General features: G+C 36.1%; 3 protein-coding genes across 3 annotated transcripts; 2 read left to right on the top strand and 1 right to left on the bottom strand.

The window, feature by feature from the left end:
- LOC131779929 (uncharacterized) lies at positions 1-1686 on the top strand. Its single transcript, XM_059096542.2, has one exon. It carries the CDS (start codon positions 113-115, stop codon positions 1481-1483), a length of 1371 nt encoding a protein of 456 aa, XP_058952525.2. The 5' UTR covers positions 1-112; the 3' UTR covers positions 1484-1686.
- A 662-nt stretch (positions 1687-2348) lies between these two features.
- LOC131779901 (transcription initiation factor TFIID subunit 13-like) lies at positions 2349-5401 on the top strand. Its single transcript, XM_059096502.2, has 5 exons — positions 2349-2443; positions 2769-2832; positions 3711-3808; positions 4540-4638; positions 5278-5401. Exons 1-5 carry the CDS (start codon positions 2417-2419, stop codon positions 5353-5355), a joined length of 366 nt encoding a protein of 121 aa, XP_058952485.1. The 5' UTR covers positions 2349-2416; the 3' UTR covers positions 5356-5401.
- A 618-nt stretch (positions 5402-6019) lies between these two features.
- LOC131779900 (uncharacterized protein C6orf118-like) lies at positions 6020-13472 on the bottom strand. Its single transcript, XM_059096500.2, has 12 exons — positions 13266-13472; positions 12558-12694; positions 11799-11945; positions 10918-11117; positions 10171-10299; positions 9156-9340; positions 8582-8646; positions 7911-7990; positions 7358-7465; positions 7187-7240; positions 6721-6782; positions 6020-6158 (listed from the first exon to the last, which is right to left on the bottom strand). Exons 1-12 carry the CDS (start codon positions 13439-13441, stop codon positions 6083-6085), a joined length of 1419 nt encoding a protein of 472 aa, XP_058952483.2. The 5' UTR covers positions 13442-13472; the 3' UTR covers positions 6020-6082.
- Between the last annotated feature and the right edge of the window lie 18 nt (positions 13473-13490).

The raw sequence follows: 13490 nt of genomic DNA, 5'->3' as shown, positions 1-13490 counted from the left end.
TTCATGGCGTCTCTGCGGGATCTCTCTGTCAGAGAAAAGCTAAAAAAACAGTAAAGCTGAAACATTGATTCTCTGATCATCAAGACCAAACTGTTACGGCTTCAAGATCCTAATGACGAGCAAGGTAGGACTGACGGTTTCTGAACATGGAAGGTTGGCTGTCGTCAAGCGAAGTGAAGGACGGATTGAATTGTTCCGCAGTTCAAGAGTTGTTGATAATTCAATTCCCGCATATCAAACAATTACTGAAGATCTCATAAGTCCTTACGATATCTGCTTCGCACCAAACAACCACCTTGTTGTAACGGACATGGGTGATAAGACTTTTAAGGTATATAACTTTGAGGGATCACCTAAATTGGTTAGCAAATTCAGCTGCCTGAAAGGAATCAGAGATGAACGTACTTGTATAAAAAAATTTGAAAACATATTGACTTTTAAAGGCCACTCGGTACTAGTACCTCAAAATATAGTCGCCGGACCGATTACTTCATCGCAACTTTTTGTTGTATTCGAAAATCTTATTTATGTCATCACAATGGACTGGAATACAGTGGAGATTCTTGACTTTCAGCAGCTATCTTCCTCACAAGATTGGCCCCGTGTTCAGAGGCAAGCGCGTACGGAATGTGACAAGAATAGTCTTGTTCACGACCACAGAGAGAATCATAAACTTGGAGGACGTAATCCCTTGGCAATCACTAAAGCTCAGTTCTGCGCCATGTTCTACCACGTTACGCAGAGAAGAAGAGGTAACATAAATTACAAATGTCTTGAAAGTTCGCGATGCCGCGTTGGTAAAATGTCGAGGCAAGCCAATCCGAGATTTGATTATGCCGCCTCTGTAGTCATCTATGTTCGCTTGACCGACCGAACAGGAAGAATGATTTTTCATGCTAGATATGGAAATTGCTCTGAAGGCAAACGCCGCAACACAACTCATGCGGAGTACTTTATGCTGATGGACGAGGAGTTTAAAGAAGCTGTGCTATCGCTTCAAGATCAGAAAGGGGGCAGCGTTACTATGTTCATGAACAAACAACCTTGCTATAGATCAACTAAACACCATGACAATATGCCTGGCCTCACAAAAAAACAATGCGCACAAGACTTAGTGGAATTCTATAACTTGCACTGTTCATCTTATGGTGTCAGCTTCACTATTAATCTCTGTCAGTTGTACAAAGTTGACTTGGCACCGACGCCGCAGTTTGAGGAAGATATCACAAACGGCTTAGAGGGAATGCGCAAGATGATTACTACCGGCATCGAGTTAAAGGCAATGACTAAGGAAAGCTGGCAGCAACTTGCTGAATACGCCTGTATGGAACTTCCTTTTTATGAAGGAGGAGAACGGCAAAAGCTGGATAGACACATCAGAAAATTTCTCGTCGATTGCACGCACAACCCCTCAGCAACACAGGATATTAAACCAAAGAATAGCCGGCACAGGGCCAGAATCAAACAGAGAAGAAAGAGATAGACACTGAAGGTCATTTATAAGCTAAGATAGAATGATGGAGATACTTTTGCTTTTCAGAGAAAAAGCTCAGATCAAAGTGGAGCTCGTGAACGAACCAGGTGAAAGTTATATTCACCCTCCTCCACCTAGAAAATCGAAATCCTAATGGGGAACAATTAAGAATATTTAAGGAAATAGGCGGTTTTTACAAGTGTACGTTTGAGTTATTCAAAATCCCTCTGAGTCAAAAAAAAAAAAAGATTGAGTGACTGATTTACAGAATTTAGTCTGAAGAGGGATTCCGAAGGTTTTCAACTACGTGTAAATACACGATAAAATTGCAAAATAAATTCATGAAACTCATCGTGATTTCAGTTTACTTTTGTCCGTCTAAATACTTGTCGATAGCTCTGTTGTTACCAAAACAGCTAGAAAACATTATTTCGAAGCCACAAGAGGTTGCCTAGAAGTCACACTAAACTCATCTCTATCCTTGCCCTTATTAGCCTGAGAAACAATCAACCGGTTACTCTGAGCAATCTCACCTTCTCAGCAGATTCTGTCGGATGAACCGTTAAAGATATTCCAATGTTGCGTTTTATCCACCAATTTTTTTCAGTGATTCGTGCTTTGAATTGCGCTAAGTAACGGAAAGGACGATCGCTCGCAAAATCAGCCATGGTACAAAGGTTTTGAAAAATATTGTAATTTTAAGGACTTTTTTAAAAGATTGTACAAATTTTTTTTCTATTGATCTCCAACATGTAGAACCTAGTGGATTCTTACCTAAACAAGTTTTCCTGAATGGTCTTAGAGCAAGCGAATTTACCTGAGAAGTACTTTCATGAGACTTCTTTTGACATGTAATCTGCGCAGAACACATTCTCGCGTTTTCGTTGGGACTCTGGGAACTATGGATATTAATGACGCCGTAAGACTGGTTAGGAGTTCAACATGGCGGACATCGAGGACGAAGTTGAGGTAAAATGAAATTTATCGATATTTCCACCTCACCATTAACCTCAATGTGAATTATGGACAACTTCTATACTTTACCTAGTCAGTTGGAATTTCTATAGTGTCAGTACTCTCGAATTTGATCACTCCCATGTCCATACATTCGAATCCTTGTTACTTTCCCTTCCAATCGATTTCTTTCTCACTGTAGTGGTGTCAGAATACGTGGCAACGATCATAAGTATACAGGTAATACAGAGCCATTTATACTTGTAAGGAAATAATAAGACTGTAATAATTTTGGATATGTGGTGGAATCTTTTATTCTGTTTTTATTTTATTTTTTTAGGAGGAATCTGAATCAGTCCAAGCAGAAGCAGGAGGCAAAAGAAAAAGACTGTTTCATAAAGAATGTAAGGCATTTACGAAATGGACTGATCAACAAAATGAGTGATAAAGGGGACTGATTAACTACATGTAAAACCTGATATAAAAAACCGTCTAATTTTCAGCAACACACGCTTCCTTCAAAACTGAAGTAAAACCCAGAACGTGTGTATAGGTTTCCAATCGAGTCAAGTTCGCTCGTTTCGCTCAGAGGTTGTTTGCCCGGTTTATCAAATAAATAAATAAATATAAATCCGAAATAAACTGAAGTATTGGTAACACACACCACTTTTTCCATAATTTGTCCATTAGACTGCTGGTGTTGTCAACTAGTAAGATTTCCGCACGGCACTACAAGCATACTGTTCTTGAATCAAGAATACAAATTGCAGTCTTTTGTTTTAGTCATTTATGGCGAAAACAAAAGATTGCACAAGGGATTATGGATTACACTAACATGGGGCTGTTCAGAAATCTTACCTGTCAACCTAATTGATTGCATGCAAATTGTGATAAAAAAGGATTGGGAATAACCTAACAGAAATGAGGTTTCTATATGCAACTGACACATTCATAAAGAAAGATGTTTTTTGTCTTGTCACAAGCATGGGACAAAGAAAATATTCTGACTCCCCATGAGGTTCAATTCCTCATGGGGACTCAGAATATTTTCTTTGTCTCATGCTTGTGACCAGATGAAAAACATCTTTCTTTATTTCTTTACCAAGCTCAAATTTACCATCTCTCTTATTCCTATCTACTGACACATTCATTATTTACAGAGTAGAATACTACATGTTTTGATGGTTGTAATGCAGTTTTCTTCATAGCCATTGGTAAGGCTCACTGAGCATTGGTGCAACAAGCCCAAATTATGTCTTGTGTTTTTTCTTTTTTCTTGAAGTGAGATGTATGATGTTTGGTTTTGGTGATGATCAAGTTCCATTCACAGAATCTGTAGATTTACTTGAAGATCTTGTTGTGGAATACATCACAGAAATGGTTAGATGTTAATGTTTTATGATTTAAAATTAATTAATTTATGCCATAATGTAAAAGAAACCTGTACAGAAAGTAAAAATAATTTTCAAGTTTTGCAAGCTGTCTTACTCCAATAATGGTTTGAGATAAAACTACGATTTTTAGTTGAGTGAGATGTGGAAAAAGTTTATTGACAGGGTTTTGACTGATTTTCTTCAATGGTGACCAAATCGTTAGAGCTGTGTGTTACCAACTGTCAAACAAGAAGGCCTGCCAAAAGAGGCCAAATGACACGTTGTTGTTGGAGATGGAGCCAATTGCCTGGGACAGCAACACAATTGTAAAAGTCAAAACTCGTTTTACCAAAAATCATAGTGATGTAAATTTTCTATAGTGGTTAAGTTTGAGGAAGGTTGGTTGTTAATAACATTGGGATCTAACATCTTCAATAATTTTCAATTATTTTTGTTAATATGCATACATTTCCTTTGGAATTATTTGCCCCAAGTAATATTGTTGAATTGTTTCTTTTTGGTAGGATTTGATTGCCCCCCCCCCCCCCACCCCCAAATTAAGTTCTTTGAGCCTCTTGTCCTGTTACTGCCCAAAGTGACCAGGAGTATGGCAATGTTCCACCCAATTAAGATGCCAGTGTATCACAAGCAACCACCTTCCCCCAGCAATTTATTAATTTTCATCAGTAAGTTTTAGTATAACTACTCTTTACACGAGAAGTTTATATTGTTTTTCAGACACTTAAGGCCATGGAAGTTGGTAAAAGGGGAAAGGTGCATGTGGAGGATATTGTCTTTTTGATCAGAAAGGATCCCAAGAAATATGCCAGAGTCAAGGTAAGGAATTGGAAATGCATATATGTGAACCCTGATTTGCTGCATCTCCTTTCAGTGAGAGACAGAAGTTGTGAGTCAGAAAAGCAGAGAAGAATTTGTGAACACTTGTGAATTCTCCAAGCTCTGTTTCTAAATGGTATAGCAGAACACAACATTGCCCATTAAGGGATACAGGCTTTGGTTTCTAGTTACAATAACTTTATAGTGCCTTTGAATTTGTGAACTTGGTTTGATGGAGGAACACTCGCACCCCAGTGTTAGGGGTCTTTCATAAATGGTAGTTGCACACTACTCAAACCATTTAATTCAATTTGAGAAAATTTCTAGCAAGTCAGTGATAGTTGAACATTCAATTCATTGGGAGTTGTATCTCATCTTAAAAGCTGTCATCTGCATCAGGCCCTCTGTAAGAACAGGCAAACAAAATATGATAAGAGTTTGGGAAAAAGTTTCTTTCTTTCCAGACCCTTGCAATTTATTCCTCCATCTACACCCAGTGAGAGCCTAGTGCAGATTACAGCAGACTTGATTTTTTCGGTCAGTGCCACCAATTACTGAAGAGTTTGACTTTCTTTATGAACGTATTTAGGGGTGCATTATCCACTTTACTTGTGACATTTTTGCTTTCCTTTCTCTAAGGACCTCTTGACAATGAATGAAGAACTGAAGAAAGCAAGAAAAGCCTTTGATGCTGAAAGTTATGGGGAAATGGTGTAAACCTTTGTGATGTGAAGTTTATAGATAAAATCATCATTTAACTGAATTGATGGACTTGGCAGTTAAATGTATTTTCATGTTTGGTTAAATGATTAATGCCTGCTGGAAAACATGTGTTCATTTTCTGAGTTCTATTAGCCCATAACCAGTCCCTCTTTCTTGAGGTAATCTGCTTTGTTAGTCAAGCATGAAATCTGCAGTAAAGAGTCCAATTGGAATGAAACACAAGTCCACTCCATTTGTTTCACAATGTGTCAAGAACTACATGAGGAAAATTCTTTCTCAAGTTAAGATGTTTGATTTCTAGCAAAACTGAACTACCTCATTTTAACCCATGCATGTAGAACAGTCCTACACAGAAATTTTCTCTGAATGGTCTGCAATTAGGCTATGCAAGATTGACTTGAAGTAGTTTTCAGACCTACCAAATTCCATCCCTTTCCTTACATTGTAGTGACCATCAATACCCACAACAGAATTAAGGGAATAGTAGTACACATAGTTAATGGAGCCAGTTGTTATCCTATTTTATTTTAAAAAGTTTCTGCAAGTTGTACAGTTATTAAGCTCAGGTCATGTGATTTAGAGTTCAGTAAGTCATTTTTATGTACACTGTAAAATACTATTAATATTCACAACAATAAATATATTAGTGTACAAGGTTTACATTTTTAGAGTTTCCTTTCATAAAAGTATCTCCATTTTATTATTTTCTTCTCTTCCTCTGCTACTTCAAACTATCTTTTCTTTCTTTTTTGCCGAGACGAACAACTTCACTTGTGTTGATTCTTCTCCACAATTTTCTGATGAAAAGAGATACAGAATAAAAAGCATTTCACCATATTATTTTGTGACTAGATGAGTAGAAAACACAATGTGACAACAGTTTCATAAATGTATCCATCCAGTTGATTATGTCCTTGGGGTTTAAAATATTTTTCATTTTTGGGTACCATATTTTAATGCTGCTGCATTTATTATTTATTATTTATGCATTTATTTCTGGAGTCACCAAACACAACTAATACGGTGAATCATTTGTAATCACTAGGTAAACCATGTTTAAATTCCAATGTCCTGCTTTTCACATAAATTTACTTAAGCCCTTCACTTCCAAGATCTCCTTTTTTTCCAGCAATTCTCCTTACTATCTGCCATACAATTCTTGTGATGTCAGTGTGGGGAATTTGGTATTGGATCAATTGCTAACCCTCTAAATGATATTTTCTTTATTCTTATTACTTTTCTGCTTGATATTGTATTGATAATTTAAGGAGAAATTCTGTCTTGGTCACTCGTGGGAATTGAACGGTTAAAGAAAATGCTTAATTTCTTTCTTATTATTACAGAAACAAAAGCACATACCTGGCATCTATTTCTTGAACTTTTGACCTATCTAGCATTGACTGCAGTTCTTCCTCAAGCTCCTGAAAATAAAAAACGAGAAAAAACAGGACTGGTCAACCCATTCTTGTCTTTCATTTTAGGAGTGGATGACTTGGAGATGGACAGGGAAACGTAGGAAAAACAATTATCTTCACCCCTGTGCCCTTCTAGACATAGAGATTGATAGTTTGAAGCCCATCACCTTCCCTTTGAAAATTTTTGTGGTTATCCTAACAATATATAATTTTAGTCTTTACAAAACTCACCCCAATTTTTGGTATGTTCTGTAAGCTTTTATGACAGGAATACAGATATTTTCAACAAACCATCCATACTATTTTTCATTTAGTAAACAAAGGTCATTAAAATTTATAAGATAACCATTAGGATTAACTATCAACTCTGAAAGTAAAAAAAGATGCAAGTTTTACTTGACTGTTCATACCTTGATTGTTTGCTCCAGAAATTCATTCTGCTTGAGTAATTTCTGTATGTCAACCTACAAACAAAGCCATGTAAAATTTGAAATTCTACTGCTTAAACAAATCTGAGGGTAATATTTGATTGTGTAAAAATCTGCAAGTAGAATTTTCAATAAATGGTCAAGGTATCTCACCTCAGTTTCCTTAACGCACTGTTCCAGATGTTGACAGACAGTGATGGGTATGCAATACTCTTTCTGATGTCTCTTGATGTCGTCAATACAGTCCAACTGGGACAAAATCTGATATAATTGTGATGTAAATACAAAAAGACAACAGTCAAATTGTTTACCATTTTACTTCATGATCTCAATTAATTTAGTACTCACTGGTATTTCTCTTTACTGTTAGCTACACAATTGCATGATGTTAGTTTGGAGAATTTAGTATTGGATCAACTACTAATCACTTGATTGATATTTGTTAAATATTGTCATAAGTTGTCAGCTTGATATTGTATTCAGTTTGATATTGAAAGGGGTAAATTCTTTCTTGGTCACTCATGGGAGTTTAAGGGTTATAATGCTAAAGTATTGTGACCATCTCTAAAGGTATTAGCAAAACATCCACTCTCAAGTCAACTCAAACTTTCTTGTTATATTTTCATGTTATCTTTATATCATTTAATAATTATCTATAATCATCTGGCCTGGGAATAGGCTTTTTGTTAAAAAAAAAAAAGCAAACCTGTGCATGTAAATCTTCTACTTGTTCTTCAAGGTCTTTGGGAACTTCTTCAATATGGACTGACACTTTGGCTTGAGGTTCTGGTGCAACAGAAAACGGAAATAAACACAAAAATGAAACAAAAAACATGTCATATCTCATCATTGACCCTTTTAATGCTATTGCAGCTTACTATAATAAATAATTTTAGTGTAAAATGATTCCAAACCATTCTGATTTATCTTTTCTTAATGTTTAGGTACCATGGACATTTACTTGGAACAAAGCAATAACCAAACTAATGAACCCTTTAACTCCAAGAAGTGACTGACATGTAACCTCTCCCTATAATATCCATACATTTTTTAAAGAAACAGTTAAAGAGAACATTCAAACTAATTGGGTAGAAGTTGTTACCTTGATCCAACACCAAATTTTCATAACTTAATTATAAGGAAATGTGAAGCAGCTAGAAGAGAGAATTAACAAGCAGATCTTGGGAGTTAAAGGGCTAAATAATATTTTTACCTGAATTCTCTAACAATGCCTTAAAGCAGTGCATAAGGCCTCCAAATCTAATATTATTGTTTCTTGAGAGTAATTTTGTAATCAACTATCATTCTCCGAACAAAGCAGAGTGAAGAAAGAAAATTAAATTGTAAAAAGTAGTTTTAACACTGTTGAGAACTAACCAACTGTAACAGCTTTCAAATCTTCAGCAGCTTTTTGCTCTTCTTCTCTCAAAAGTTTGGCCAAACTGTTGAAAAAGTGTACATAGTTTTTAATAAAAGTAGAATAGATTTTACAATAACTTCAGCCTTCAAAAACTTATTATTGCATGAGTTAAAGCATAATTTTACATTAAGCAGGTAGTTTGTAATTCAGATAAAAGCTTAAAAGTAGCCAAAGTTTTAAAATCAGGAAATAGCTTCAAAGACAAACATGATTGATAATTTACAGATCTAGCTTTGAGAATGAAGAAAGTAAGTAAGTTTCTAAAGAAACTGAGGTACTGCATCAGTGGGAGAGTATAGCAAGGTAATTTGGTATTATCAACTGAGTTGATAACGTAAATTGGCCTCTGTTAAGAGTTTCAAAGCTGACATTTTGAGCATGAACCCTGTGTCATTTGCTCTGATGAAGGGCTAACACTCAAAATGTCAGCTTTATAACTCTTCACAGTGGCCAATTTCCATCATCAACTCAGTTGATAATAGTTTTGAGAATAACTGACTAAAATGTTGTCATTGTAGAGAGATTTACAACCTGTCATTCTCTTCCAGGAGGTGCCTTGCTTCTCTCTCCAGAGTTTCAACTCTTTTCTCTTCAGCTTTTAGTTTGTCTGAGGTGGATGCATTTTCTGAGAAGCTGTTAATGTGATGATAAAGCACTTTGTGTTGCGACGGCTTTTGTGTGTCTAACAAATATGTCAAGTAACTGTCATACTCATCCTGTGAAGTAAAAAAATTAATTATACCTATCAAATTCAATGATCAGTTCTCAGTTTCAACTACTCTTGCGTTATCTTACTGGATTGCTTGAACAGTTCAATGTTGAGCCATCAAAATAGCAACAACAAGCATTAATCTCTTTTTGCCTGAGTAAAGTACCAAACATTGAGTCTCATGAAATCTGGATTTGACTCCTCCGTGTAAATGGTCATTGGTCTCACTCTAGAGTGTGACACCAGTATTGATGCCACCTTGTTGTGACATGCACCCAACAAGCTTTCATTCTTTAAGTTTTAAGGTTCTCTGATGGATAGCTCAAAGGTCATTTAGAATTCAAACAAGACAGGTCAAGTCTTTTTCTCTGCCTCATTGAATGAAAAGGATGGAATGGCTACCCAAGGCTAGCTTGTCAGTTATGGCAATTTTCCAGCCAGTGTCATGGATGGTATCCTGTCATGCAAGTGCTGCTCCACACAAAAAAATCCTAGACACCAAAGCTCCACTTGAGGCACTTGCTGGCAAACCCCTTTAACTCTTAAGATCTGATTGTTAATTCTCCACTCTAGCTGCTGTCCATTTCCTCATAAATTAGTTATGAGAAGTTGACGTTAGATCAAGATTATGTTTTTGCTGAATAATGCATGGATATTAAAAGATGAAGTTACATGTTTATCACTTCTGGAAGTTAAAGGGTTACAATTTTTTGCTTAAATCAATTGCTTCAAGATATAGATGCTACATCAAGAGCTTTGCAGCTACTTTGTGAAGCTCATAATATACCAAATTCAGATTAGTTACTAGTCATACTCCAAAACTCTAAGTAAACTCACTTTGATTCTTTGTAGAAGAGGACCAAATGTCCTGGATTCTGCAATAATCTCAGCCAAACATCTATCATAAATCTGCAGTCTATGAAAGTTTGGTCCTTTCTGACTTGAGGTTTCCAAAGAAGCAAGTTGCTTAATAGGCAAAGAAAATACAGCTGTCAAATCATATGAAAGTTTGGTCCTTTCTGACTTGAGGTTTCCAAAGAAGCAAGTTGCTTAATAGGCAAAGAAAATACAGCTGTCAAATCATATTTTGTGCACTGTTTTTAGTTTCACAAGGTGATTTCATTACTCAGACTGATTATTAACCAGTTTGTTACCATTGGATAAAGCTGGCAACTACCTGCAGCAGGTTCTATTAACCCTTCAAGGGCTTACTAAGTTATTAATAGTGTACAGCTGTGTGGATGACAACAAACCCAAATATTGCATAGGGAAAGATCTTTGTCAACATCAGTACAGCAAATAATGAAGAAACCTGGGAAAGTCTGGGAAACACATGAAGACAAGTGACTGCCCCATGATGTTGAGTGTTTAACAATTTGCCAAAGTGTGTGATGCACAAAATGGTTTTCTGAAACTTTTGTCTCTATGACAGTTTTATCCCCCCAAAAAGTAGAACAGATTCACAATGGTTGATTTTGTGAGTACAATAACGGGATAAAAGTAAGTTGTTACCTCACTATTCAGCCTTATTTGTTCCAACCTATAAATAACTCCAAGCATAGGCAAACAAATCTGAATAAATACCTTTGCCAGCCTATGCTCCAAATTTCGAACACTCCTTTCTCCTGTGAGTACACCTCGATCGTGAGCATCTCCTAGGTTCATGACCTGGTCACCAAATTTCTTAAAGCTTTCAAACTGGTCTGCCTTGGTAGGATAGCTCAAATAAGTCTTCACAAATGTGTGGTGCTGGTCATCTGGTTTTGATTTTTCTCCAGAGCTTTCTAAAGGTTAAGATATCAAAAGAGTGGACATTCATTATTAACTCTTATCTCTGAGGCTTAGTCTGCAAGATAACTAAATCGAGTATGAGACTGACATCCATTCAACTGTTAATACTGTTTGTAATTGTTTAAAGTTTCTGAAGAAAAAGGCAACTTAGGGAGGATGCTTCTCCTCCAGGTTAGGAAACTAGTTTATCAAAGATTACCTTCCCCCAAACATTTTATTAGGTTCCCTTGACAGTTTTCTGTCACCCATTTACACCTTTAAATGAGTGGTAGAGCCTGGAGAGAGACTGGAATTCTTGCCAGAAGTACCATGACCATGCTTCACTACTCTAAGGCAGGGCTTAAAACCCAAGCCTTTCAGTTCAGAATTCACGGGGTCAATTACATGTAGCAGGTCCCTATATCCACTGAAGACTTAGCACAAAATTCAACTTCCTTTCATCTTTCACTGATAGAAGACAAAGGTTTTAACATTTCTCCCAAATTTAGACAATAAAGTTTGGGGAGTTGGGGATTGGACAATTTCCAAGTAAGATATAAACTGTAACCTAGTCAACCAAATCAAACCTAAGGGTGGACATTTTAGGGTGTTCTGAATTGAAAAAAGGATAATTGTAAATGATCCTTAAGCATTGTTCAGATAGTGTTCTCATAAAAATCATCTGTTATTCCTACCTTTCTTTTTCATTACAGGGATCATTATCTCAGGCAGATGCAATTCCTCTACATATGTTTTGTCTTTGGTAGGTTTGTCTGATTTTCCCTCTTTTCTCCTAACTGTTTCATCAAAATCTTCTGCTAAATCTAGTCCTGATTCTGATTCTGTTGAGCAATAAAAAATAAAACATCAAAATAAATACAGTAAACCAATCGTACTTAAAAAGTTAATTCTAATGTTGAAAATAATGTCATAGTTGGGGTGGTACACTTGTTCTTCTTGTTATCTACCATTTTGTACAAAATACTATTTAAAATCTGAGGAAAAAAAGCATTTCTTGTTATATGTGAAATTAATTCAGAGCCCATTTGGTAAAGAGGAGTATATTTAATTTCAAGTCCAGAAGTATTATAACACACAAATACAAACGGAATTAATAGAAACCATTAACCCAATAACTCACAGAAGTGATTAACATGCAACCTCTTCATTTAATATCCATACATTATCCTGCAAACAGGTAATGAGAATACCCAAATTTATCAGCTAGAAGTTGTTACTTTGATCTAGTACCAAATTCTCATAACTAATTTACAAGGAAATGAGTAGCAGCTAGAGGGGAGAATTAACAATCAGATCTTGGGAGTAAAGGGGTTAAATGTCTTAATCGCTATGACCCAGCCCTTAAACCAGTCTACAAGTGCAGAATAACTTCCTGGATTTTCACTTTACTGCAAAATAAAATTAATATCTACAAGATTGCTGGTAATACTCACTGTTAAGTGCAATATTTCTGATTGGCCCCAGGCTAAACTCGACCAGGCGATCTGCCATTGTCTTGTGTCTGAGTTCCGTAGAACTTAATTCACCTCTTCTCACTGGAAGATCAACAAGCTTGCTGGGAGACTTAAGTCTGCAATTCAAAATAATAAAGTTTAACATTAATGAGAAATTAGGATCAATCACTAAAACTTAACATAAATTTATATAACTCCTACCATTCTGGCCTAAATCTTCGGACAAATAGCTATTTCAGATTTTTTGCCCACGGCCTCCTGCCTCCTTAAATTTAACCCTTTCACTTCCAAGTGTGACAAATTAAAGAGAGGAACTCTTAATTCTCACGATATCACTTCAACAATAACATTTTTTTAAGGAGAAAGCTAAAATTGATGAGAAGGAAGTCAGAGAAACATCAACTAGAGGAAATGTTATGTTTTATCATCAAATTCCAAGAGCTAAGAATCGAAAAAATGTATGACAGTGTGGAGGGTTACTACGTAGATCTTAATGAATTCTTGTACTTCAAATTTTCTGCAAAAACATGACAGTTCAGGGCAAGTTGAGGATCCATATGTAATGAAAAAAATGAAAGCCAAATTTACACGGAACTTTCAACAAAGAGTTATTTCGTGAGTGTCAATCAGTGAAATGTTCTTTCGCACTATTTTTTATCGTAAAATTTCCTTCTCAGCTTAACTCACCTTACTGGAGGTTTATCTGAACTCTCCCATTTGGCGTGGCGTTGGTGTTGAGGTTTCAAGAGCTTACTAGAGTTCAGGTGACCACTTGTATATGTTTTAATATCTTTTCTGTGTACTTCGTAAACAGTTTCGAGCAAATTTTTTAGAGAAGAACTTTTGCGCTTCTCGTCCGCCATGTTTGTTATTTTTTTCGTCTCCAAGGAAGGATTCGCCCCAGATCCTATG

This window comes from Pocillopora verrucosa, chromosome 9, assembly GCF_036669915.1.
Source record: "Pocillopora verrucosa isolate sample1 chromosome 9, ASM3666991v2, whole genome shotgun sequence".
NCBI lineage: Eukaryota > Metazoa > Cnidaria > Anthozoa > Scleractinia > Pocilloporidae > Pocillopora > Pocillopora verrucosa.
Note: the sequence above shows the minus strand (reverse complement) of the source record. Positions and strands in the feature narration are given on the sequence as shown.